The sequence below is a fragment of the Somniosus microcephalus genome, chromosome 1 (genome assembly GCF_052327205.1).
Source record: "Somniosus microcephalus isolate GS21.2 chromosome 1, FLI_Smic_1.0, whole genome shotgun sequence".
NCBI lineage: Eukaryota > Metazoa > Chordata > Chondrichthyes > Squaliformes > Somniosidae > Somniosus > Somniosus microcephalus.
This window is the reverse complement of record NC_140987.1, coordinates 392,750,307-392,774,840: the sequence shown is the minus strand read 5'-3', so window position 1 is coordinate 392,774,840 and position 24,534 is coordinate 392,750,307. Positions and strand designations below refer to the sequence as shown.

General features: G+C 43.5%; 1 protein-coding gene across 1 annotated transcript in view; it reads left to right on the top strand.

Moving 5' to 3' along the window:
* Positions 1-17,550, top strand: part of LOC147125104 (SAM and SH3 domain-containing protein 3-like) — a 75,439-nt gene extending 57,889 nt beyond the window's left edge. The window contains exons 5-8 of the mRNA XM_085997378.1: positions 5,394-5,551; positions 9,811-10,017; positions 14,606-14,759; positions 16,464-17,550. Coding sequence (XP_085853504.1) covers positions 5,394-5,551; positions 9,811-10,017; positions 14,606-14,759; positions 16,464-16,648 — 704 coding nt within the window. The 3' untranslated portion in view covers positions 16,649-17,550. The remainder of the gene's footprint in view (positions 1-5,393; positions 5,552-9,810; positions 10,018-14,605; positions 14,760-16,463) is intronic.
* The last annotated feature ends 6,984 nt before the right edge of the window (positions 17,551-24,534 follow it).

The following is a 24,534-nucleotide window of genomic DNA, read 5'->3' as shown; positions in this document are numbered from 1 at the left end:
TTTGGAAAAATGTGCACAAATGTAATGGAAAGGATCACTTTGCCAAACAATGCTTTTCAAAAGTAAAAACAAAGAAAGGGCAACAAGTCAATGTGATTGAAGACACTGATTTAAGTGAGACATTTTTTGTAGGAATGGTGTCATGTGACAATATCAAAAAGGATACAGAAAATGTGCAGCCCTCAGGAATGGACAATGCTGAACATAAAGTTAATGCAGTAAGAGAGGACAAATGGATAATGCCACTGCAGGTAAATGGAGCATTAGTTACATTGAAACTAGACACTGGGGCAAAAGCAAACTTAATCAGTATGAGTGACATTAAAAATATGAAAGAAAAGCCCAAAATACAGAAAAAGTCAGTACTACTGAAGAACTATAATGGACAGAAAATAGATAGCTTAGGTGTATGCAGACTTAAAGTGACAGTCAAAGACAAAGTGCATCATCTCATTTTTGCTGTTGTGGCTGAAGGACTTGATTCACTACTAGGTGACAAAGCTTGTGAGGACTTAGAACTGGTCAAGAGAGTCTACCATATAAACTGTGCCATAAGCAGACCAGATGACTCGGTGGATTCTGTAGTGAGTAATTTCCAGGATGTGTTCAAAGGATTTGGAGTTCTACCATTCACTTACAAGATCCAGCTAAAGGAGGCTGCTCAGCCAGTGGTACATGCTCCGCGGAGAGTTGCAGCACCCCTGCGTGACCGGCTCAAGAAAGAACTGGACAGAATGACCACACTAGGAGTCATCAGGAAAGACGAAGAGCCAACAGACTGGGTTAACTCCATGGTATGTGTAAAGAAAAAGAACAATGATCTAAGAGTATGCATGGATCCAAAGGACTTAAATGTAAACATAAAACGTGAACACTACCAGATTCCCAAGCAAGAAGAAATCACCAGTGAAATGTCAGGTGCCAGATACTTCACAAAGCTCGATGCCTCACAAGGATTTTGGCAACTAAAACTGGATGAAGAGAGCACCAAATACTGTACCTTCAACACACCATTTGGCAGGTATTGTTTCCTCAGAATGCCTTTCGGGATAATATCTGCATCTGAAATCTTTCATAGAGCAATGGAACTCATAACTGAAGGTTTGGAAGGAGTTCGGGTCTATGTTGATGACATCATCATCTGGGGCTCCACACTGAAAGAACACGAGAGACTGACTAAAGTGCTACAGAGCATATGCCGGAATGGACTGAAGCTCAACAAAGCCAAGTGTCAGTTTGGCATCCAGGAAGTCACTTTCCTAGGAGATAATCTATCTGGTAAAGGAATAGAGCCAGATATGGAAAAAGTAAACGCCATACTCAAAATGCCCCGACCCACTGACAAAAAAGGAGTGCTACGCATCATGGGGATGATAAACTTCATTGGAAAGTTCATTCCTAACTTGTCAGCCAAGACAGCCTGTCTGCGAGACCTGCTACATAAAACAAATGAGTTCGCATGGACAGAAAGACATGAACAAGAGTGGATGAACCTTAAAACAGTGCTGAGAACCACACCTGTACTCACCTTCTTTGACCCAACGAAGAGAATCAAAGTGTCAACGGATGCATCAAAAGATGGCCTAGGCGCGGTCTTGCTACAAGCAGAGGGTGAAGATTGGAAGCCTGCTCCTATGCCTCCAGGTCTATGACTGAATCTGAGTGTCGATACGCCCAGATTGAAAAGGAATATCTAGGCTTGGTAGTTGGACTAGAAAAGTTCCATGGCTACATATATGGACTTCCCACCTTCGCAGTTGAGACAGACCACTGCCCACTGGTTGCCATCATAAAAAAAAAATCTGAATGAGATGTCTCCAAGGATTCAACGACTCATGATGAAGCTGCAAAGATATGACTTTGAACTGATCTACACACCAGGCAAACACATACTGTTAGCAGATGCACTATCCCGAGCACCCACAATGAGTCATGTGAGCTCTACTGAGGAAGACGTGGATGTTCATGTGAGTATGGTCACTGCTGTGCTGCCTGTGTCAGACACAAAATCAAAGCAAATAGCAGAAGAAACAGTAAAAGATACAGTGTTACAAACAGTAATAGAGAGCATTCATCATGGTTGGCCAAAAGGTTCCTGTCCAAAGTACTATCACATCAGGTCAGAGTTAAGTGTCGCAAATGGACTATTACTAAAACAGAACAGAATAGTCATTCCACAGGCTCTACGTCAAGACATGCTCAAAAGGATTCATGAGGGACACCTCGGAATTGAAAAATGCAAAAGGAGAGCAAGAGACACTGTTTATTGGCCTGGCATAAATAAGGACATTGAGAACATGATAGGCATATGTGAGACATGTCAGAAACACCAAAACAAACAAGCAAAGGAACCAATGATAGTAGCTGACTTACCAACAGCACCATGGCAAAAGGTTGGTATGGACCTCTTTCATTTGAATGGTAAAGACTATCTAATAGTGATTGACTACTATTCTAACTATCCTGAGATGGCGCTGCTCTCAAGCACATCAGCAAGCAGTGTCATAATGCATGTTAAATCCATCTTCGCCAGACATGGAATTCCCAGGATTGCCATTAGCGACAATGGTCCGTGCTTCAACTGTAAGGAGTGGCAATAGTTTGCAGCACATTATGACTTTAGCACATCACATCCAGTCCTCTGTATGCTCAGTCGAATGGTAAGGCAGAGAAAGGTGTTCAAGTTCTCAAACAGCTACTGAAGAAAGCAACAGAAAGCAAGTCTGATCCTTATCTCGCCCTGCTGAGCTACCGAGCCTCCCCTTTAGACTGTGGTTCTTCACCTGCTGAACTCCTAATGGGTCGCAAGTTGCGCACCACGCTACCCTGCTGTGCAAAAGAAAAGCAGAGTAAGGAACTGAGACAGAAACTTCAACTGTTAAAGCTGAAACAGAAATCACACTATGACAAGTCATCCAAAACTCTGAAACCATTGACAAGGGATGATGTTGTCAGGATTGAGGATCCAGATGCATGGAACAGGAAAGCTACAGTTCTTGAGGAAGTAGGACCAAGGTCATACACTGTTAGAACTGAGGAACGACAGGAACCGCCGTTCCCTCCTGAAAACACAAGAAACTATCCAAGAGCAAATCGATGACAATGCCGCAACTGAATCTCGTCACTCACCACCAGAACAATCTAACACAAACACACATACAGGCTCTCATGAAAACACATCAGACTTCCCTGTGCTGAGAAGATCCACACGTGAAGTAAAAAAGCCTGATAGACTTAATCTTTGAGTACAAAGAAAACTATAATAAAAGAATGAAAAGCTTAGAGTTCATAAAGTAAAGCTTTGAAAATGTGTTGACTGTTGTGAAGATGTTTATGTCGTTATGATTGATTGATATTGATTTTGTTTAACCTCTAAGGAAGGGGGATGTAATGATCAGTAACATGTCATTCTAGAATGGTACACTAGGTGGAGCTGTATGTTTAGTAAGGGGCTACCCACAAGGCAGTCGTCAAGATGGATGCCTGTACACTAGTCCACATGGCTGAATAAATGACTAGCTCAAGCTAGCTGTTCATAATGAAAACGTCTATTTATTTATGAACATAACAGGCCTATACTCTCTGGAGTTTAGAATAATGAGAGGTGATCTCATTGAAAAATACAAGATTCTGAAGGGGATTGACAGGGTAGATGCTGAGAGGTTGTTTCCCCTGGCTGGAGTGTCTAAAACTAGGGGGCACAGTCTCAGGGCAAGGGGTCGGCCATTTAAGACTGAGATGAGGAGGAATTTCTTCACTCAGAGGGTTGTGAATCTTTGGAATTCTTTGCCCCAGAGGGCTGTGGATGATGAGTCTGAGTATATTCAAGGCCGAGAGAGATAGATTTTTGGACTCTAGGGGAATCAAGGGATATGGAGATCGGGCGGGAAAGTGGCGTTGAGGTCGATGATCAGCCATGATCTTATTGAATGGCGGAGCAGGCTTGAGGGGTTGTATGGCCTACTCCTGCTCTTATTTCTTATGTTTTTATTAATATATAAAGCAGGTGTGATAACCTTCCTTCCGAGAGTCAATCCCATTATGTCAGGCAAATGGTCTCAGCAGGATATGTTCATCATAATACCCCAACATGTATACACAAGGGCACCCTTGTCTACTGCAGGGACATTTACAAAGAGCAATCCTGGAAATGATGAATTGATGGAGCAGAAGTTTTGAATTAATAACCATTTCTGCATTGATTTTTGTTCATGATTATGCTCAATAAAGGTGAGTGTTACAAGTATAGGGTCTTGCCTTAGATATTCTCTCATACAGCAGTGCTAAACACGCCTATAAGTGGTCTGAGCATCTTAATTTCAAGGTGTGCCAGTAGTGCTCAATATCTAATTATATGATAGCATAACCCAGGGATGTGACTGGATTGGATACTCATATAGACACATTTGTTGCACATGTACCTCTGCAAATTTTCAAAGGTAGACAGAGAAAACACTTGGTTAAAAGAAAGCCAGATATGAATCACCAAGTTGCTTTACTTTACAGTAAGTGAACAGAGCAACAGTTATATTCAGACTCATTTAGTTCAATCAGTACAACCTGTCTGTGCGTAATAATAAAAAAATGAAAATGCTATGCTTCCCCACATCAATAGATTATCTTGTTTACTTAAACAAAGAAAACATTTCTAACTAGTACATTTGTATAAATACACTTTTTCTTAAAAAACTCACCATTTAACTAACTTTTCCAAATCCTATTCATGAAAAATGGTTAAAAAAAAACTAAAATATGACAGTGAGTCATGACATTATTGGACATTTTTTCCACTATGTACCCATTGATAGCATCAAATAATTCTAATGACAGAAGGACAGAAGAAAAGAATGCATAGAATGAAAAAGCTCATTAAGCCCACTCAAAAATGTGTATAATCTACCCTGTCCCAATTATCTAGTCTTCCAAGGGAAAGCCTGGCATAAATGTTCCCCGAGTTCCAAAGACAATAAAATAAAAAAAATCACAATATTCATCTATCCTCACATTTCTATTATTCAAGCCTAGGCTGATTCAATCCATAATAATCCCACCTCCCGCCCCAACATCATACCAATCATGGTGTTCTGTGGAATGGTTTATCTTGAGTTGATGCTATATAGTTCGCCTTGTGCACCTACATTATCCTAAGAATATGTTTTGTGTTAACTTCCTTATCCTTAAAAGACCAATAGCATCATAGTTTAATACTTGGACACCATCTACCCTTTTGGTCTTAACATAAAATTGCACATGAAGGATTGAATTATGGACAGGTTTGTGCTGCACTCATCAAACAATGCAAGACATTGAATGGATACATAATTTTGCAGGTTTCTTTTCTCATTGACTTGCACTGTGTTGGCACGGGGTTAAAATGTATGCTTCTTAACCAGGTGGAGACCCATGCACCCCAGATTCTGAATTCAGCAACAGGGACAGTGTGCAATTGGACAATCATCCTCCTCCATACCTTGGACCATTCTGTGGCCGTGCCAGGGTCCACACAGATTTCACCCCAAGTCCATATGATGTTGAATCTTTAAAACTCCAGGTAAGACTGTGAGTGATCTGCTGCTCCCTGTAGTTTGGTGTTCAGGAGCATATTGCTCACTGAAGTCATAATGCAGGAGATAATCTCAATGTCTCTGGTCAGTATAGATGATGGGAAGACTTAATCCATGCACAGTTGAGTAGTCCTGTTGGTATACAATCAGTGCCTAACTTCATATCATATAAACAAAAATATTACTGAGCATAACAGGGTTAACATCAAAAATAAATTGAAAAAATTCAATTTTACACAGCCAGTGTTATGAACAGGATCCTTTCCGATGTCAAGGATCGCAAGCTTCATCAACTCTTGGACACCAATGCCCCTCCGGAGCCTTCTTCCCCTTCACTTTCCTCTGACCACCCTTCTCCTAATCTCACCCCCTGCCGCATTTTCACTATCCCCTCTGACCTTCCCCTCTCTGACCCCAAATGATCAGTCCTCAGCAAAGGCCTGAGCATCATCCTCTTACGCCCCCACCTCAATGAATTTCGAGCTCGGCACGATGTTGAGCTCTTTTTCCGCCGCCTTCGTCTCCGTGCCCACTTCTCTGGCTAGGAGTCTTCCCCCCCCCGCACGGCTGACCCTTTCTCCCACTTTCAGAATTCCCGTTCTACCTGGAACCCTCCCCCTGGCCTCTTACCCTCTCTAGATCTTTTCATCGCTAACTGCCGCCGTGACATCGGCTGTCTCCATTTCTCTGCTCCCCTCACTCACTCCAACCTACCTCCCTCTGAACTTGCAGCACTCCATTCTCTTAGATCCAACCCTGACATTGTCATTAAACCTGCTGACTAGGGTGGTGCTGTTGTTGTTTGGCGAACTGACCTCTACCTAGCGGAAGCTGAACGCCAACTCTCCGACACCACCTCCTACCTCCACCTGGACCATGACCCCACTACCGAACATCAAACCACCATTTCCAAGACTGTCACTGACCTCTTCTCCTCTGGAGATCTTCCCCCCGCGGCCACCAAACTCACAGTTCCCCAACCCCGCACAGCCCGCTTCTACCTCCTTCCCAAGATCCACAAACAGGACTGCCCTGGTAGACCCATCATTTCAGCCTGTTCTTGCCCCACGGAACTTATCTCTTCCTATCTCGACTATCTTTTCTCCCCTTGTCCAGTCTCTTCCCACCTACATCCGCGACTCTTCGGACGCCCTCTGCCACTTTAACAGTTTCCAGTTTCCTGGCCCCAACCGCTTCCTTTTCACCATGGACGTACAATCCCTCTACACCTCCATCCCCCACCAGGATGGCCTGAGGGCGCTCCGCTTCTTCCTTGAACAGAGGCCTGACCAGTCCCCATCCACCACTACCCTCCTGCACCTGGCTGAACTTGTTCTCACATTGAACAACTTCTCCTTTGACTCCACTCATTTCCTCCAAATCAAAGGTGTTGCTATGGTTACCCGCATGGGTCCTAGCTATGCCTGCCTTTTCGTGGGATATGTGGAACACTCTTTGTTCCAGTCCTACTCGGGTCCCCTCCCTCACCTCTTTTTCCGATACATTGATGACTGTATCAGTTCCATTTCCTGCTCTCGCCCTGAACTATTCACTTTGCCTTCAATTTCCACCCTTCCCTCACCTTCACATGGTCCATCTCTGACTCTTCCCTTCCTCGACTTCTCCGTCTCCATCTCTGGGGATAGGTTATTGACCAACATGCACTACAAGCCCACTGACTCCCACAGCTACCTCGACTACACTTCCTCCCACCCTGCCTCCTATAAAGGACTTTATTCCATTATTCCATTCTCCCAGTTTCTCCGTCTCCGCTGCATCTGCTCAGACGCTGCCACTTTCCACACCAGTGCTTCCGACATGTCTTCCTTTTTCCTCAACCGAGGATTCCCTCTACCGTGGTTGACACGGCCCTCGACCGTGTCCGTTCTATCTGCCGCACTTCTGCCCTCACCCCTGCCCCTCCCTCCCAGAACCACGATAGGGCTCCCCTTGTTCTCACCTTTCACCCCACCAGCCCCCACATTCAACGGATCATTCTCCGCCATCTCCAAAGTGATCCCACCACCAAATGCATCTTCCCCTCCCCTTTCAGCATTCCGTAGGGACCGCTCCCTCCGAGACACCCTAGTCCACTCCTCTATCACCCCCAGCACCTTCCCGTGCAAGCGCAGGAGATGTAACACATCCCACTGTCCAGGGCCCCAAACACCCCTCCCAGGTGAAACAGCGATTTACTTATACTTTTTGCAATCTAGTATACTGTATTCGCTGCTCACGATGTGGTCTCCTCTACACTGGGGAGACCAAACGCAGATTGGGTGACCGCTTTGCGGAACACCTCCGTTCAGTCCGTAAGGGTGACCCCGAGCTTCCGGTCGCCTGTCATTTTAATTCACCGCCCCATTCCCACTCGGACCTCACCGTCCTCGGCCTCTTGCATTGTTCCATGGAAGCTCACCGTAAACTCGAGGAAGAGCACTTCATCTTCCGATTAGGCACTTTACAGCCTTCCGGACTCAATATCGAGTTCAACAATTTCAGATCATAACCTCGGTCCCTATTACATTTTTACTTATATTTTTTATCCACACCTTTGTTTTGGCCCTTTCCCCCCCCCTTTCTTTTTTTTCCTCTCGCCCACATGGCAGCTGTCTCCCATTCTGCCAGCGCATTTCACACCTAATCTAGAGCCGTCTTTTGTCTCCACTAGTCCTATCACCATCTCGTCTCGTTTTGAATTCCTCTTAATGTCTCTTCTCTTTTGTTCTCTCCCAGCCTGGCTTCTTAATCTATTTCAGTTCCTGTACTTCTTTAGTCTTGAGAAAGGGTTCACCTGAAACGTTGACTCTAATTTCTCTCCACGGATGTTGCCTGGCCTGCTGAGTTTTTTCAGCATTTTCTGTTATTATGAACAGGGTACTGTTTTAAATATCTAGACTTCCTTTTCATTGTACTTGATTATAATCAGTATGCTATTTGGTTCACAATAATGAGACCAAAATTGTGCAGCCTTTCCAATAGATACCCATTGTAGCTCCAGCAGGAGTCCAACAGAACAGCAGCAAACTCCACCGAGACTCAGATACACTGGGTTCCAGTCTTGGACAGTTTCTGTGGGCTCTAGTAAGGGGCAGATCCTCCAGTTACCCCTTACCTGGGCACCAACGTCAGAGGTGGGGCCAAGGGAGCTGACTCTCAATGTTGAGAATTCCCGTGTATCTGCTGTAATATCAGACGCTGTTACACCAAGGGTCGTAGAGGCATACCGGCTTGCATTCTGTCACCAGTGGGCTTGGGGAGGGGATGCAGGCTGGGATTGGAGCCTGGAACCATGAAGAAGGGGGGAGGGGGGGGATTTAAAAAAAAAAAATTAAATGAGTGGCCCCTTACAAAGGGGACTGGGAGGGGCTATGTCATGTCTTTGCAGGGAAGGTTCCGGCAAACCCAGCCCTCCACCACCAACAAGCTGGTCAGTTACGCTGCACTATGTGGCCTCTTACGGTGGGGCATGCTCCAGATGTACCACCCTGTCACCAAACTTTGGCAAGCTCAGATGGCAACCACAGGTGGGCACATCCTGGCATTCACACTGCAATGTGTTCACCCGCGCATTATCTTAAGACAGTATGCTAGTGCAGAGCTCTGATGTACTACCAAAATGTCCTGCTAACTAGCAGGATGCAAGCAAGAATTCTTGATCTCAAGGTATTTTTCACTGGATCAGGAGTTCCCACAGCACGGGGTCCACTGCTGCAGATAGCGTCCGGTGGTAAGTCAGGGGGCGCTACTGAAGATCGCGGCCGGGGCGCTGTGCATGGCGATGACGTCATCACCAGTGGCACGGCGCTGCGGGGTGCTAACAGTTACCGCCGTCGCTAACCTCCCGCTGAATTTCGCGGGAGGCGATGGCGGCGCCACGCCCGGGCGCTAGTTGCTTTGCGCCCCGTTAACGCCCTCTTAGGGCGCTAAAAGGAGGCACAAAGCAACCAGATTTTTCCCCCTTAGTCCTTTGATGCTGTGGATCAATCATGTGGGCCTTCTCTGCACTGCCTCCAAGGTTTGTTTGTTGCTGTAGTGCCTCGGAGCACAGAAGTGAAAGTTCACCGTGACCAGAGCAAAAAACAGTTTTAAGCACGGCAGCCTCGGAGTTGAACTCAACTGTTTTGATAATGTAGTTCAGTATCGCATGAAGATGTAAAAAGATGGATGGAAATAAAAGTAGCCACTTATACATTCCAGTTTAACCTTGCTCCATTTATCTAAACTATTTTCTCTTTACTAACAGAAAGGAAATATCATAAACATCATTGAGAAACCACCAGTGGGAACATGGACTGGCATGCTGAAAAACAAAGTAGGATCCTTTAAATTTATCTATGTGGATATTCTGCCAAATGAAGTAGAACCCCCCAGGAAATCAAGGTTGTTCTCCAAGAGCAAACGGCCCAAACCCAAGACCCTGCAAGAGTTACTGGACAGGATTAATCTGCAGGTGAGACACTTTACACATTCATGTGCGAGAGTAAACACTGAGGGGGTAATTTTAACATTGAAGAGCGCATTGGTTTAAATGCGGGTGGGAGGTTAAATTCGACAAAAATGTCAGCACGCCTGTTAGCCGGCTCCAACATGCTGACTTCCGGGTTTAACTCGGACGCGTTCAGTTATGTGTGTGTAACCCCCTCCGGAGAGGCAGGTTAGCGATTTGAATATTTAAATGAGTGCATTCCAATGCTATTGTAATCTGCACTTAAATTTAACAGCACATGCACGGGTTTCCCAGGCTTCCTGGAAACTTGCCATTGAAACCAAGGCGAGAAGAGTGAAAGGCAATTCATGGGCCCCATTAAAAGTCAGACAAATACAGCAATAAATACTCAGTGCTCACAGCTGCTTTTTTACCTCTCATTGGGAAAGGGTTTGTTGAGGTTAATTTGTGAAATTTGGAGGTATTGAGACTCAAGATCAGGATGGGTAGCGCCTTGGCTGCCTTAGATTGGACCTCAGACGAGGAGCAAGGTGACCATCAGCAACAGCCTGCTGTGGAAAGACCTGCAGGTGGTCAGCAGAGAGGGGAGGAGCAGAGGGGCGGAGCAGAGGGGTCGAGCTCACAGGAGGCACTACCCACATAACAGGTCAAGCTGAGTCTATGCCTGTACACCCTCTCGAATGAGCAGTGCTTCTGAAGCCTTAGATTGTCGCATCAGGTGGTGGCAGATGTCAACAGCCTCAGAAGACGACTTGCTCCCTGCTGGACCTGGTAGCCACACATTACCAATGACACTGAAAGTGACCACTGCCCTCAACCTTTCTGTCTCTGGATCCTTCCAGGGCACTACTGGAGACATATCCAGGATCTCCCAGTCGGCTGCACATAAATGCATAAGTCAGGTCACTGATGGATTGTTTGCCAAGGCCGGCAATTAGGTCAACTTCTCCTGTGATGACACTACTCAGAATGAGCGGGTGCTCGGGTTTGTCTCTCTGGCTGGCTTCCCACAGGTGCAGGGCGTCATTGACTGCGCACACGCACACCCACAGATCAACCAGGAGTATTTGTTACATTGTAAACCGCCACTGGACCAATCACATCCAACGGCCATCCATCCCCCCCAATCCCACTGACACAAAGCAGTCCTGTAACCAACCATCCACCCATTGCATATCCCCCCCCATTGGTCCCTGTCAATTCATCTCTTCCCATTCATCAACAAGCAACTGAAAAGGCGAGTTGCCACCTAGCAACCAAGCATAGGAAACACAGGAAAGTGGTACAATAATACATTTTGTGATTCTACTAAAGAATGGAAACTTCACAACATAACACTTTGTCAAACATACAGCCGCTCTTATGTGGTGCAACCCCTGTGGCTTCAGCAGAGGTAGAGGCAGGCTGCTCAGCTCCCTTTTAACCATTTGCCCATTGCCGGAGCTGCAGTCTGTTCCCGTTCTGATTCTGCTTGAACATATTATTATGAGTATAATATTTTTAAGTATAGGTGGAGGAAAACAAAAGCAGATGTGCAGAAGGAGCCTTATTTGCCTTTTCTTGAATTTAGCACAAAACACCAACAGTACAGTTCAGCAGGGCTCCTCTCACAGGGTTGGCAATATTCCCTTCACAAACTAAATTAAGCTGTATACTTCCTATAAGGATGTCCTATATAGGGTTCAAAGATCACAACAAACCGACTGATTTCTGCAAGTCCCAATTTTTTTTGCACAGAAAATTATTGCAATATGGATTGCTTTACCACAAATGGCTATTAAGGCAGAAATCTTAACTCATTTAAAAGTACTTGAGAAGGCAAAAATATAAAAAGGATATGGAGAAAGGGCAGGGACGTATGATTAGAGTAGGTAGCTGCAGTTTAAAAATGAGACCTGGCACATGTGTGATGGGCCAATAAGCTTCTTTCTGTGCTATAAATTCTATGACAATAATTCAAACAACAATGAGAGAATAAACACTGAATTTGGTGATGTTGATTGAGGGGGGAATTTAGGCCAGGAAACCAGGAGAAATTATTGCTCTTCTTTGAAGAGTGCCATGGAATTTTTAAACATCTACCTGAACCACTGGAACCAAGAGATTTAACATCTCATCTGAAGGGCGGTCTTCAATAATACAGCGCTCCCTCAGTACGGCATTGAAGTGTCAGTTCAAAATTATGTGCCGACGACCTGAGTGTGGCTTGAATCCATAAACAACAGCCAAAGTGATACTTAGAGATAAACATTTGGAATAAATCAGCGTTGTTGAATCATTTGAACTTTCAAGATTACACGTAAATGCATTCTGTGACATTGAGACTGAGAATAGAGTACAAACTTTACGATATAGCGCTGCATAGCTGCTCATTATGATGCATGTTGCCCATATCTCCTAGATTGTGATACTCTGTACTTTTCTTTTAATATCAAGCTGCAATGCTTCATGTGAAAACAGGAAACATCTGTGTCAAATTTAAGGAGTTTTTGACCATTTTTCCATTGAAAGGATTTGGAAAAAGAGTTGGTTTAAATGTTGTTTTAAAGCATAGTGTATTCCTGCAAGTTAAAAAAGGTTGCTATGACAAGATTATTAAGACGCCAACGATTTAGCTTTGATGTTGTCTCCTCATAAACTGCAAATAATAAGTAATTCACTAGCTTTTAAAACTAAGAGGCTGCGAGATGGACTGGCCCCAGCAAAGTCTGCATGGCCTTGGGATGCAGGGGAGTTATTTTGTTTAAGTCAAGTAATATGACACATTGATGTGTTGAGTCGTAGCATGTTCACTATTTTGCAATGGCTTCAGTTTTCCCAATATTTAGTTGGAGGAAATTTCTGCTCATCCAGTACTGGATATCGGACAAGCAGTGTGACAAATCAAAGACAGTGGAGGTGTCAAAAGAGGTGCTGGTATGGTAGAGCCGAGAGACCTGATGTTGTGACAAGGTGTTTTTGGATGTCACCGAGGGGCAGCATGTACGAGAGAAATGAGGGAGCCAAGGATAGATCCTTGGGGGACTCCAGAGGTAATGGTGTGGGAATGTGAGCGGGAAAAGAAGCAATTGTTGGTGATTCTCTGGCTACAACTGGATAGATAAGAATAGAACCAGGTGAGGGCAGTCAGAGTCAGCTGGACAACAGAGGAGAAGTATTGGAGGAGGATGGTGTGGTCAACCGTGTCAAAGGCTGCAGGCAGGTCGAAGGATGAGGAGGGATAGTTTACCACAGTTACAGTCACATAGGATGTCATTTGTGACTTTGAGAAGTGCTGTTTCAGCACAGTGGCGGGGCGGCAATCTGATTGGAGGGATTCAAACATGGTGTTGTGGGAAAGGTGGGCACAGATTTGGGAGGCCACAACATGTTCAAGGACTTGAGAGGAAGGGTAGATTGTAAATGGGGTGATAGTTTGCAAGGAAAGAGGGGTCAGTGGTAGTTTTTTTGAACGAGGTGATGACAGTAAATTTGAAGGGGAGGGGGACAGTACTTAAGGAGAGGGAATCATTATCAGCTAACATGGGAGCAGGAGGTGGGTCTCAGACAAGACGAGCTCGGAGACGGCATGATGGGAGATAGGAGAGAAATTAGGGAAAGATGCGAGTTAAGGGCTAGGGCAGGGTGGAACCTCAGGGGAAGTTTGATTCGGTGGGTTAGGGGCAGGGAGGGAAATGGCAGAGGTGGACGAACTAATGGTCTCAATCTTTGTGACAAAGAAGTCCCTGAGCTCCTCGCACTTGCTGTTGGAGGCGAGGGTGGAGGAGGCAGGGAAGGGTGGTTTAAGAAGATGTAGTGAAGAGGAAACAGGGTTTATCTTTGCATTCCAGGATGATCCTGGAATAGTGAGCAGTTTTGGCAGAGGAGAGCAGGACCCGATAGTCCTTTATGTGGTCCAACCAGATCTGGCAGTGAATGGTTAAGTCAGTTGTCCACCATAGACGTTCAAGTCTGCGTTCCTTGGACATAAAGGAGTGTTGACACTCCAGTGCAGTATTGAGCGAGTCCTCACACTCCAGAACAGTATTGAGGAATTCCTGGCACTCCAGAACAGTATTAAAGACGATCGGACACTCCAGTGCAGTATTAAGGGAGTGCTACATTGTTACAAATGCTGTCCTTCAGATAAGACATTGAAAGAAACAACACCCCATCTGCCAGCCAACATTCCTTCCCAAACCAACACAAAAACAGGCCATTCATCTCACTGCTGTTTGCGAGATGTTTCGGGTGCAGATTTCTTGCCAATTATATTTTTGCTCAACAGTCCTACACTCCAAAAGTAATTCATTGTGTAATGCTCTGAGATGTTTCAATGTGAGAGGTGCTTTTTAAATGCAAGTAGCTTATTATGTTATTATGAAATTACTGCAAGAAATACTTGTTGATAGCATTCTATTTCTACTTATAATCACTATTATGTTATTGGATTGCATACAGAAATGGATGTTACTTTATTTCAACACTAGTTGTCCTTCACATACTTCTATATGGTGACTTACTTTTATCCAGTTCAGTTAAATATGGTTTGAATGCAGATCCTCTCCTCAGTATTGCTGATGTTAAAATGCTGGGTTTTTTGCCTCTGCAGCAGGAGCATACCTCTACTTTGCTGCTGAATGGTTACCAGACTCTGGATGACTTCAAAGAGCTGAAAGAGACACATCTGAATGAACTGAATATCCTAGACCCTGAGCAGAGAGCCAAATTGCTCACAGCTGCTGAACTACTCATGGACTATGACAGTAAGTAGATTTCTTTGTCTGTAGACACAATGCAAAGGGTGGAAGATGAACCATAAACCTCACAGAACATTGGTACCAATGCCAGGCAGCATGTATATGGTGCAGTGGAACCTCAATTATCTGCCACAATGGAAATTGGCAGAAAATCTTGATCCCCTATACTTAGTGTTACAGTGCAATTTTAGGTTCTGATTGATCTATTTACATTAACATATCAAATAACCAGCATCTGATAAGAAGGTCCATATTTTTCATTCTAAAAATGAGATATTCTTGAAAATAACACTGGTGGTTCAATCACTGCTAGCATCCAAAGCCCAGACTCCTGCTGGTCTCCTTACCCGAGGCTAAATATTGAATAGTAAATTTGACCAAGTATTACACATCCACATAACAATGATTTTCCCTGCTGGATCAAGAAATCAGGGACTATGAAAAATCAAAACATTTATTTTAACTGGCTTATGTAAAATGAAGACTTTGACTCCCACAAAAATTCTTGCAAAGATTGTGGATAACGCACATGCAGATAATCAAGACCATGGATATAATCAAGCATGTGAGTAAAAGGAGTAGAGATAACTTCTATTGAAGTCAATGGAGAGGAAAATAGGGTGGGTGTGTAATGGGCAGCTGATCAAATACTGCCTTTATTACACCCCTGTTGAAATTGAAAGTTCTGCTCACTCAGCCCAATTCTAGTGCTTCCATTATCGCCTAACTTTAGATCGGCTAACTCAGCATAGACTGAAGGTCAAATTTGCAGCTTTCATTTTCTGTATGAAAGCAGCTCGTCAGAGGATGTTGCAAAATGCCTCATATCCATTAAATTGCTTCTGTTATGCAGACAAATATAGCAGCCAAGTATACACACAGCAGGATCTTATATATAGCAGATGAAATGAATGACCAGTTCATTTGGGTTTTTTTGGTTGAGAAAGGAATATTGGCCAGAGCACTGGAGCGCTCCCTGATCTTCCTTAAATATTGCCATAGGAGCTTCACATCCACCTGAACAAACCCAACAGGGCCTATGTTGAACATCTCACAGAAAAAGACAACACCTCCAACAAGGCAGCACTTGCTTAGTGTCAGCCTAGATTATGCACTTAAATCCTAAAGTGAAGCTTAAACCCATGCCCTTCTGACACACAGGCAAGAGTGCCAGCAGTTTAGCCAAGCTGATGCTAGCTTAACATTATAGCACATGATATCATTATTCACTGAATACAGGTTTCAATCCAACCTGAATCTGGCACAGATGCAAGTTTAATTTTGGGTTAAACTTGATGCAGTATATAGTCCAGAGTTAAGCTGGAACAGGTTTCTTTCTGAAGTGAACCCAGCACAGAAGCAAGATCAATTTTGGAATGAACAGGTTTCATCCCCAAATAATTCCAGTACCAATTCATATTTCATTCTGGATTTAACCCTGTAATTACATTGAAGTATAATACCCATTGCTTCCCAGGGGCTGACTGATCTAGGATTAGAATCAGACAATCATACAGCACAGAAGGAGGCCTTTCTGCTCATTGTGTCTGTGCCAGTTCTTTGAAAAAGCAATCCAATTAGTCCCACTCTCCCACACTTACCCCAAAATAACCCTTAATGTACAGAAAAACAAATCCTTTGTACTAATATTTTAGCACTGCCACTCAGTTACTAGTCCATGTCCATATAGTATTGGTGTTTGCTTTATAGCAGGAAGTGAGACAGAAGAGCAAGGAGATAATACTGATGCACAACTCTCAAGCTCAGCCCCACTGTGTGATATTCCACGGGATTCAGGCTGCTATGAAAGTTCAGAGAATTTGGAGAACGTGCAGGAAGAATCTGAATTAAGCACCACTGAGGAACAAACGCAAGGCCCTCCTGCTGAAGACTGAACCAGATCATTCTACTAGCTGTTCAACAGACTCTAATGCTGACATCTAGTGGCTTAAAGAATACAAAACAATGTGGCTTGAAAACTGCAATACCTGTACCTCTTTTGTACCAAGCTGCAACATACATGATGAGAGTTTGTAAAGTATTCAAAGAATACTGTGAATGAAGAGCCAATTTTTTGTTTAGAGTTTATCCTAAATTCTCCTGTATGATATTCAGCTTTAGCAATTGATAGAAAGGAACGTTTTGTGGGACTTTGTGCGATAGACATTTTGTGCATGTTCAAAGATCCAAATAGGATACCACTCTCAGGGGATTAAAGAACTGACAGCTACGTGCCTTCCTTACCAGGAGGTGCTTTGTTTGCACATATTTGCCCATTTTTTGTAACTTTTGGTAATATTTCATCAGTGCAAGCTGGTAGCATAGAATACCGGAGGTATATTTATGAATGCGCATTAACAGCAGGGAGCACTGTCCACTGTGCAGGAAATTGAGGGCGAGCTGCCCACAATGTTCTGATGTGCGTGGCTAGCGGGAGATATCATACATCTGTATACTGCCAGCTGGCTTGAGTTTTCTATAACCCCATCCCCCAAAGGCTGCAGCACATGGATCTAATCATGAAAATCGCCCGCTTGGTGGTAGGTGCAATTATACACCCAAGATGTGCCGCTGCCATACAAATATTGTGTTATAGCTCATGTATAGTTTAGGAATGGATCGGATTTTGAAATTCAATTATGTTTTGCATGAAGATTTTGTACTGTTGAATACGTGACTTTGAAATTGAATTTTTTTTTAAAGAAATTTGATTTGCAAGTTGTTTTATATTTTTCTATCTGATTTTAGAAGCAATAGGTGTACTTTAGTTTAAATAAAGCGTTTCTTTGCTTAAGAATTATTTAATTTTTTTTTTAAATCTTGCATTTGCTATATTCTTCCAACTGACTACATTACACACTGAATTCCTTTCTGATTTCCAGCATTCTTAATCTGGTTGCTAGCAGTATGAATCTGTGGTACAAAAATGCATAATCCAGCAGTAATTAACTTGTTAAATTGATAATGCTATCCCTATAAACCTGACAAGTGTGGAAATAGAAATACCACGCCTAGATAACCCTGCCCGTCACTGCCAATGCTGGTTTCCACCTCTAACTTCATATGCCTCTGTCCTAATTCAAGCTGTCTGCATATAATCCTCATATATCCTTGTCACCTCCAGATTTGATTATTTCAGTGCTTTCTGGGCTGTCTCCCACTTTGTCCTCTACAAACTTCAGCTCATCCAAAATTCTGCTATTCCCATGCCAAGTCCAACTCGTCCATCATCCCTGCCCTTTTTGACCTACATTTCTCAGTTCCCCAATGCCCAAAATTTAATGTGCTCACCCTTGTGTTTAAGTCTCTTCATGGCTGCACCACTCCCTATCTCTGACCTCCTCCAGCCCGGATACTATGCAGAATTGTGCAGGTAGTTTCCAGCCATCATTCTACAGGGTCCCATATCCCTGTCCAGTGATCAGCAGGATTTATTTTATTCTTTTATGAGATGTGGGCGTCGCTGGCAAGGCCAGCATTTATTGCCCACGAGAAGGCATTGGCGAGCCACCTTCTTGAACTGCAGTCCGTGTGGTGAAGGTACTCCCATGTGTTATTAGGGAGGGAGTTCCAGGATTTCGACCCAGCTACGATGAAGGAATGGCAATATACTTCCAAGTCAGGCTGGTGTGTGACTTGGAGGGGAACTTGGAGGTGGTGGTGTTCCCATGCTCCTGCTGCCCTTGTCCTAGGTGGAAGAGGTCAAATGGCAGATATTATATACTGAAAGACCCGAGAGACACCAGCTTGTATCCCAACCCCAAGGCTGCAAATTTAACGGAGGAGGCAGGACAGCTGGTTTCCGGGTTTCAATCCCGCTCCCAGCTGCATCCGCACTGCAGACGTGATTTTCCCTGCAGGCTTACCAGCCAATTAACAGGAAGAGGATATGACATCATTTAATGATGCATCATCAGCCAGTTTCCTTAAAGGGACCACGTCCACATGGAGTTTGACAGTTGTTCTGTCAGTGTTTGACAGCATTGAGGTGCTGCAAACACTGAATCACTGCACAAAGGTGAACGCTTGCACGCAGGCTCGCCAATGACTCCCTCCATAAGCTTATGGAGGGAGTCACAGCACGCAGGGTGGTTCTCTTCCCTTCCAACTTACCTTGCCCCTCCACCCAACCCTCTATCTACATTATCACTTCCCCATCTCACTAGCCACCCCTCACACTCACCCTCATGCAAGCATACCAACTAACAACACACAAAGGTAGACACTTGAGAGGTTTAACCAATGTCCATGTGAAGTTTCTGGTAATGTGTTGTGATCCAGTGAAATCTCTTTTTCCAAAAGTGCCCCTTATTGGACAGATCTGAGCGCACCTTGAGAAGTGTCTTACTGAGTTCCAGCAATTGTTCAGTCATAACTTCTTCCACCCCCACCCATAGTGATGAGTGTGTATGGAATGGCTTGGACAATAAAAGGGATGCTTCATTGCTGATGTAGGATGGTGTCAACCTGATGCATCATGTGGCAGCCAGGGTTTACAGCGTCAAGTGAAGAAAATCTGGCTATGGTGATGCCATCGCTGGCCTCCCGGGCAACAATGTTGTCAGGGGCTGATGCCAAGTGTCCAGTGCAGCATCAGGTGATGGCGGAGAAGTTGGTGATGTTGTTGGGGGATGTTGGTGTTGGGGCTGATCGTGGAAAGATTCGGAGGACCAAGGTATGACTGTTTCATTGGCTCCGATGTTGCTGCAACAGATGGCAGCTGCAGGTGAGATGACAGAAGCGATGTCAATGGAGAGGGGTTGTCCCGATGAGGTGGCACTGAACATACAGTTGGATCTAAAAACTTGTATGCTAAAGAAATCTATGTATTAAAAATGCAGTAACCAACATTTTCTGCACTCAAACTCACCATCTGCAACATGGCATCCTTTACACCACTTCTGCAGTTGTCAGCTTTTCACAAACATCAGAGCAGACTCAACACTAATACAAAAGCAAAATATTGCCGATGCAGGAAATCTGAAATAAAAACAGAAAATGCTGGAAATACTCAAAACACGCCAGGTTGAGCTGGCGTGTTCCCCAAACAGCAGGTAACCCGTGGGGGCGAAGGTAAAATTAGAAGCAAACCTCAAAATACTCTTAAATTGGCACTTAAGCCATTTAAGTAGCTATTTTGACAGCAGACCCGCCTCCAAACCCGCCCCCTCAGCGCTATTAAATTCACAGCCCAAGTGTCTGAAAACCAGCACACAGCACTCGGTCTAATCTGTCCACCACAGCCACCAAGGTTGCAGTCTGTGCTCCTGTGGAGGAGGAATGTCACAGACTAATAAAGCTGCCACATAATCCATTGATGCATGGAGGACAATGTTTCTCTGATAATGCAAATTAAGGCTGTAGATTCGAGTCACAGGTAGTTGCCGCACAACCTTGGATACATTAACTATTAATTCAGAGTTTCCATGCAGCTGCTATTTCTCAAAAATCTCTTTTCATATCTGGGTCCCATGACTCCAAAGCCAAGAGCAACCTTCTTCACATCCTCATCCACTCTCCTCTAGCTCACTTGTGCTTTGTAGATCACCTGCTGCCAGGTTCTCACTTACACTATGATGAAAGTATCTAGAGTAATGCACAAGAGGGTGGCGTGAAGGGGGTTTGATCAGAAGAATATTTCTAATCATCTTATGCCCAAGTATACTTACTCTAGTCCCCTGCCTTTCATGGGCATTGTGCACAAGTTTGAGTGAATTAGGTTAAGGCTAGCTCTTAAAGCGTGCCTTTCAAATCGCATAAGACAGCCGATAGCACCCTGGTAAAATGGGGGAAAGGATTTTAAAGTTCTAAATCAAGTAATTCCTGTTAGCGGAGATGGCAACAGATATTGTAAGATAGCTAGTGAACGCCTGAATCATACTGTAGTATGAAGACAGGCTTGTGCACTTTTTTCAAACTCTCATTTACAGTTTTGGAGGTGAGAGGTGGTAGTCAGCGCCACTGCCATCTCTGTCAACATGGGACACAAGACACTTTCTCAGGTTTTCTCCCATTGACACAGTCTCTCTTCTCCATTGCTGCACTTCATTTTGGGCTTTTCTACAGCTCCTTCCAACATCCTGCTCCCTTCTTTGGGTGCCTCTTCCTTTTCCTTCACTTGAAGACATTCTTGAAGAGTGACAAAATCTCACATATGCCATCTATAAGCGGTATCTAGCAATGAAAGGAGTCTTACAAAATGTTCACCACCTACCTGCTGTTCCACCAGCCTACTGAAGCTATTAAAGGCATGTGAATGACTTGTTGCCAATCAAAAATTGAGTTGCAACAGATACATGCTGGTAATTCTAGTCTGCTGCCTTGAGTTTCTTTAGCTGATCGCAATGACTCTGGGAAGGTCACAAATTCCAGATTCTCAGAGGCACATACCTCCAGTAGAAGACCTCATTACAACTTCCTGTGTTTAAAATGTTTCTAATGTATAGGTTAGTTTAATCATTTTATTATAAATTGTGTCTTTTAACATTATTATTTCTCATACCTTATTTCCAGTAGTACGCTCTTTGTGCAGAAACCAATTGGCAACCGTCAAAGCCACTTCATTGGCACGCCTTTCTTTTATTGGCAGATTTGCTCATGTTTGATTTGTATCTATTCATTTATGATTTGGTGCTGTTTTTTGAATATGAAATCAGGTGAAAATGTGACACAAACTCACATGTAAAAAAATGTAATGCCTGAAGCATGACAGACACTGGCAAGAGCAATATGCATTTTTCTATACTAGAACACCTCTTATGACGGTAGTGGTTACATACAGAATAAAAAATTAACATAGGTAGAACTTTTTTTTTCCATTGGGTCTATTCACAACAGAGCCATGTGTTCCATGTGCAAAAATGTGGATTTTTATTGCAACATGCCATTCATTTAAAATGACTATCAATTGTTTGAAGTCAAATACTGCTTGGGATGGTAATTTCTTTTTTTTAAAACATAGAACTTAAAGCACCGGAACAGGCCATTCGGCACAACTGATCTGTGCCAGCATTTATGCGCCGCAGGAGTCATTAAAATGCACTAACAGAATTCTTCCTTTAATCTCCTATCTTAACAGATAAACATTTGTGTGTTTCACATTTACTCCCATCCAGAAAATACCATTCCTTACATTTACTCGTTGTGATGGGTAGTAATAATTTCTTTCATGGCCTAACTGCAGTAGAGTTGGTACTAAAAATAGGGTCTGTACCAGTTGTAAACATTCATGGACACCTTGAAATCCTCCATACTTTCAGAGCAATGATGGCACTGCGAGCTCCCCCTGCTGGCAGCCTCAGCATCCATACGAATATAAGAATTAGGAGGAGTAGGCCTGCTCTGCCATTCAATAAGATCATGGCTGATCATCGACCTCAACTCCACTTTCCCGCCCAATCCCCATATCACTTGATTCCCCTAGAGTCCAAAAATCTATCTCAGTCTTGAATATACTCAACGACTCAGCATCCACAGCCCTTTCGGGTAGAGAATTCCAAAGATTCACAACCCTCCGAGTGAAGAATTTCCTCATCTCAGTCTTAAATGGCCGACCCCTTATCCTGAGACATGTTCCCTAGTTCTAGACTCTCCAGCCAGGGGAAACAACTTCTCAGCATCTACCCAGTCAATCCCCCTCAGAATCTTATTTGTTTCAATGAGATCACCTCTCATTCTTCTAAACTCCAGAGTATAGGCCCATTCTACACAATCTCTCATCATAGGACAACCCTCCCATCCCAGGAATCAATCTAGTGAACCTTCGCTGCACTGCCTCGAAGGCAAGCATGTCCTCATCAGATAAGGTGGTCAAAACTGTGCACAGTATTACTCAGGTGTGGTCTCACCAAAGCCCTGTGCAATTGTAGTAAGACCTCCTTACTCTTGTACTCCAACCCCCTTGCAATAAAGGCCAACATGCTGTTTGCCTACCCAATTGCTTGCTGTACCTGCATGCTAACTCTGGTTCCTGTATGAGGACACCTAAATCTCTCTGAACACATTGTTAATCATGAGACTCAATGGCCCAGAAATTTGATCACGTCATGCCTATTATACAGGCATAAAGCATCTAAGGGTCTAACATTGCAGGAGGCATGCCACACTCATTCGGCACAGGAAGCGCGCCACCTGCCGTATTTGATTGCGGTCCTCTGTAGGCGTCCAACGTGTGCATGGGAAATATTAAAAAGCCTCGTTTAAAATGGTCCTATGCTTATTGTAGGATCCATTTGTGAAATTGGCCTGCCCCAGCACCTGACTCATCATGCCAAAGTCACTCAGCAACTCCTAGCACTAACAGGCAGGATTGACCCTTCAGTAGCGCTATTTAAAGGGCCTGTTTTGGTCTCAATCTCAGCCAGTCCATTAAGGGAGAAAGTAAGAGGCAAGGTGCCTTTCCAAGAGGGAAAATTGAAAGGAGAGTGAACTTATACACAAATTCTAGTGATTAGTTAGGGTTACCTAAAAAAAGTGGTGGGAAGGGGGGGGGGGAAGAAAGAGAGAAGAGGGAAAGTTAAAAAATGGATTTACAGCTAAAGCACATCATTTGTGGCATTATTGAGGAGCTCAATTATCCACAATTGGAAAATGTCAAGTACAGCTTTCTCAAAGTATTCATTTTAAAAACAGGAAATGCTATTTCTTCAGGTATAAACAATTTAAATCGAGAGTCATTATACTGCCAAATGAAAAGGCACCATTTCCTGAGCAGCTATTTGATTTAAAAAAGCACTGGAGCCATTGTTCCAACAAATCTATCAGAAATTATGGTGATCTCTCTAAATATTGTCACACTCACTAGGGCAACTTAATTCATTATATAATGTGAAACAACAGTCTCTCATTTTTAATGCATGGTTAGAGAACAGTTTTAAAATGCTGCACCAATTAGACCTTGCCAATTAAACAACTAATATTTCATTTGACTTTTCCTGGCCTTTTATTTTACGTAGCTTTGGACCTAATTTATTACTTGTACATGTTCTAGTAATTTCTAGAGACAGTGTCATCATTAGGATTGAGAGTGTAGAAATGTCATTTATTCAAAGGGTTTGATTATGAGAATGAAGATTAGCTGAGGCCCAAGACAAAACTGCACTTTTATTCTTTATGAACTGGCCTAAATAAAATGAACATGTTGCCAATAGCAGTTATTGTAAAGTTGTTACATAGGAAAGTGTAAGGTTATTAGAGTGCTTCAAAAGGAATTCATGAGTATATAGTTTATTCAACCATAATTAGATTTTTATTTTAAGAAAGCCCCCACCACATGTATAATCTACCTCAGTATTAAATAGGACTGCTCCTCCCTCCTTTGGCTCACTATGAATATCAAGAAACACACTTGGTTAGAAAGCCAGTCAGGGAGAGAAACACTCAACCATATTAAATGGAAAGGGAGGGAAATGAGTCAGTAATATCCAAAATATTTTTCCAAATTAAATCTAGGAGTTTAAACACTCTACAGTCACTGGGGATAGCGACACTCTGGCCTCTACATGGTCCTGTAACAAGAGGCTATATCTCATCTCAAAAAATGTTGAACCTTGCCACTGGGTACTTATAGGAGAGGTAGTCTAATTATCAAACCAGATCACAACCTTTGAATAATATTAGTTGAAGTCTAGTACAACTGGTCACCCCCACAAAGAATTCACAAAAATTGAATAGTTCAATATTGATACAAATCACCTCAGTAGAATAAGGATGAAAGCATGTCACACTCTACTTTGAATCACAACTTCATCAGACTGTCAATGTGATCAGGTTTTCACCATCA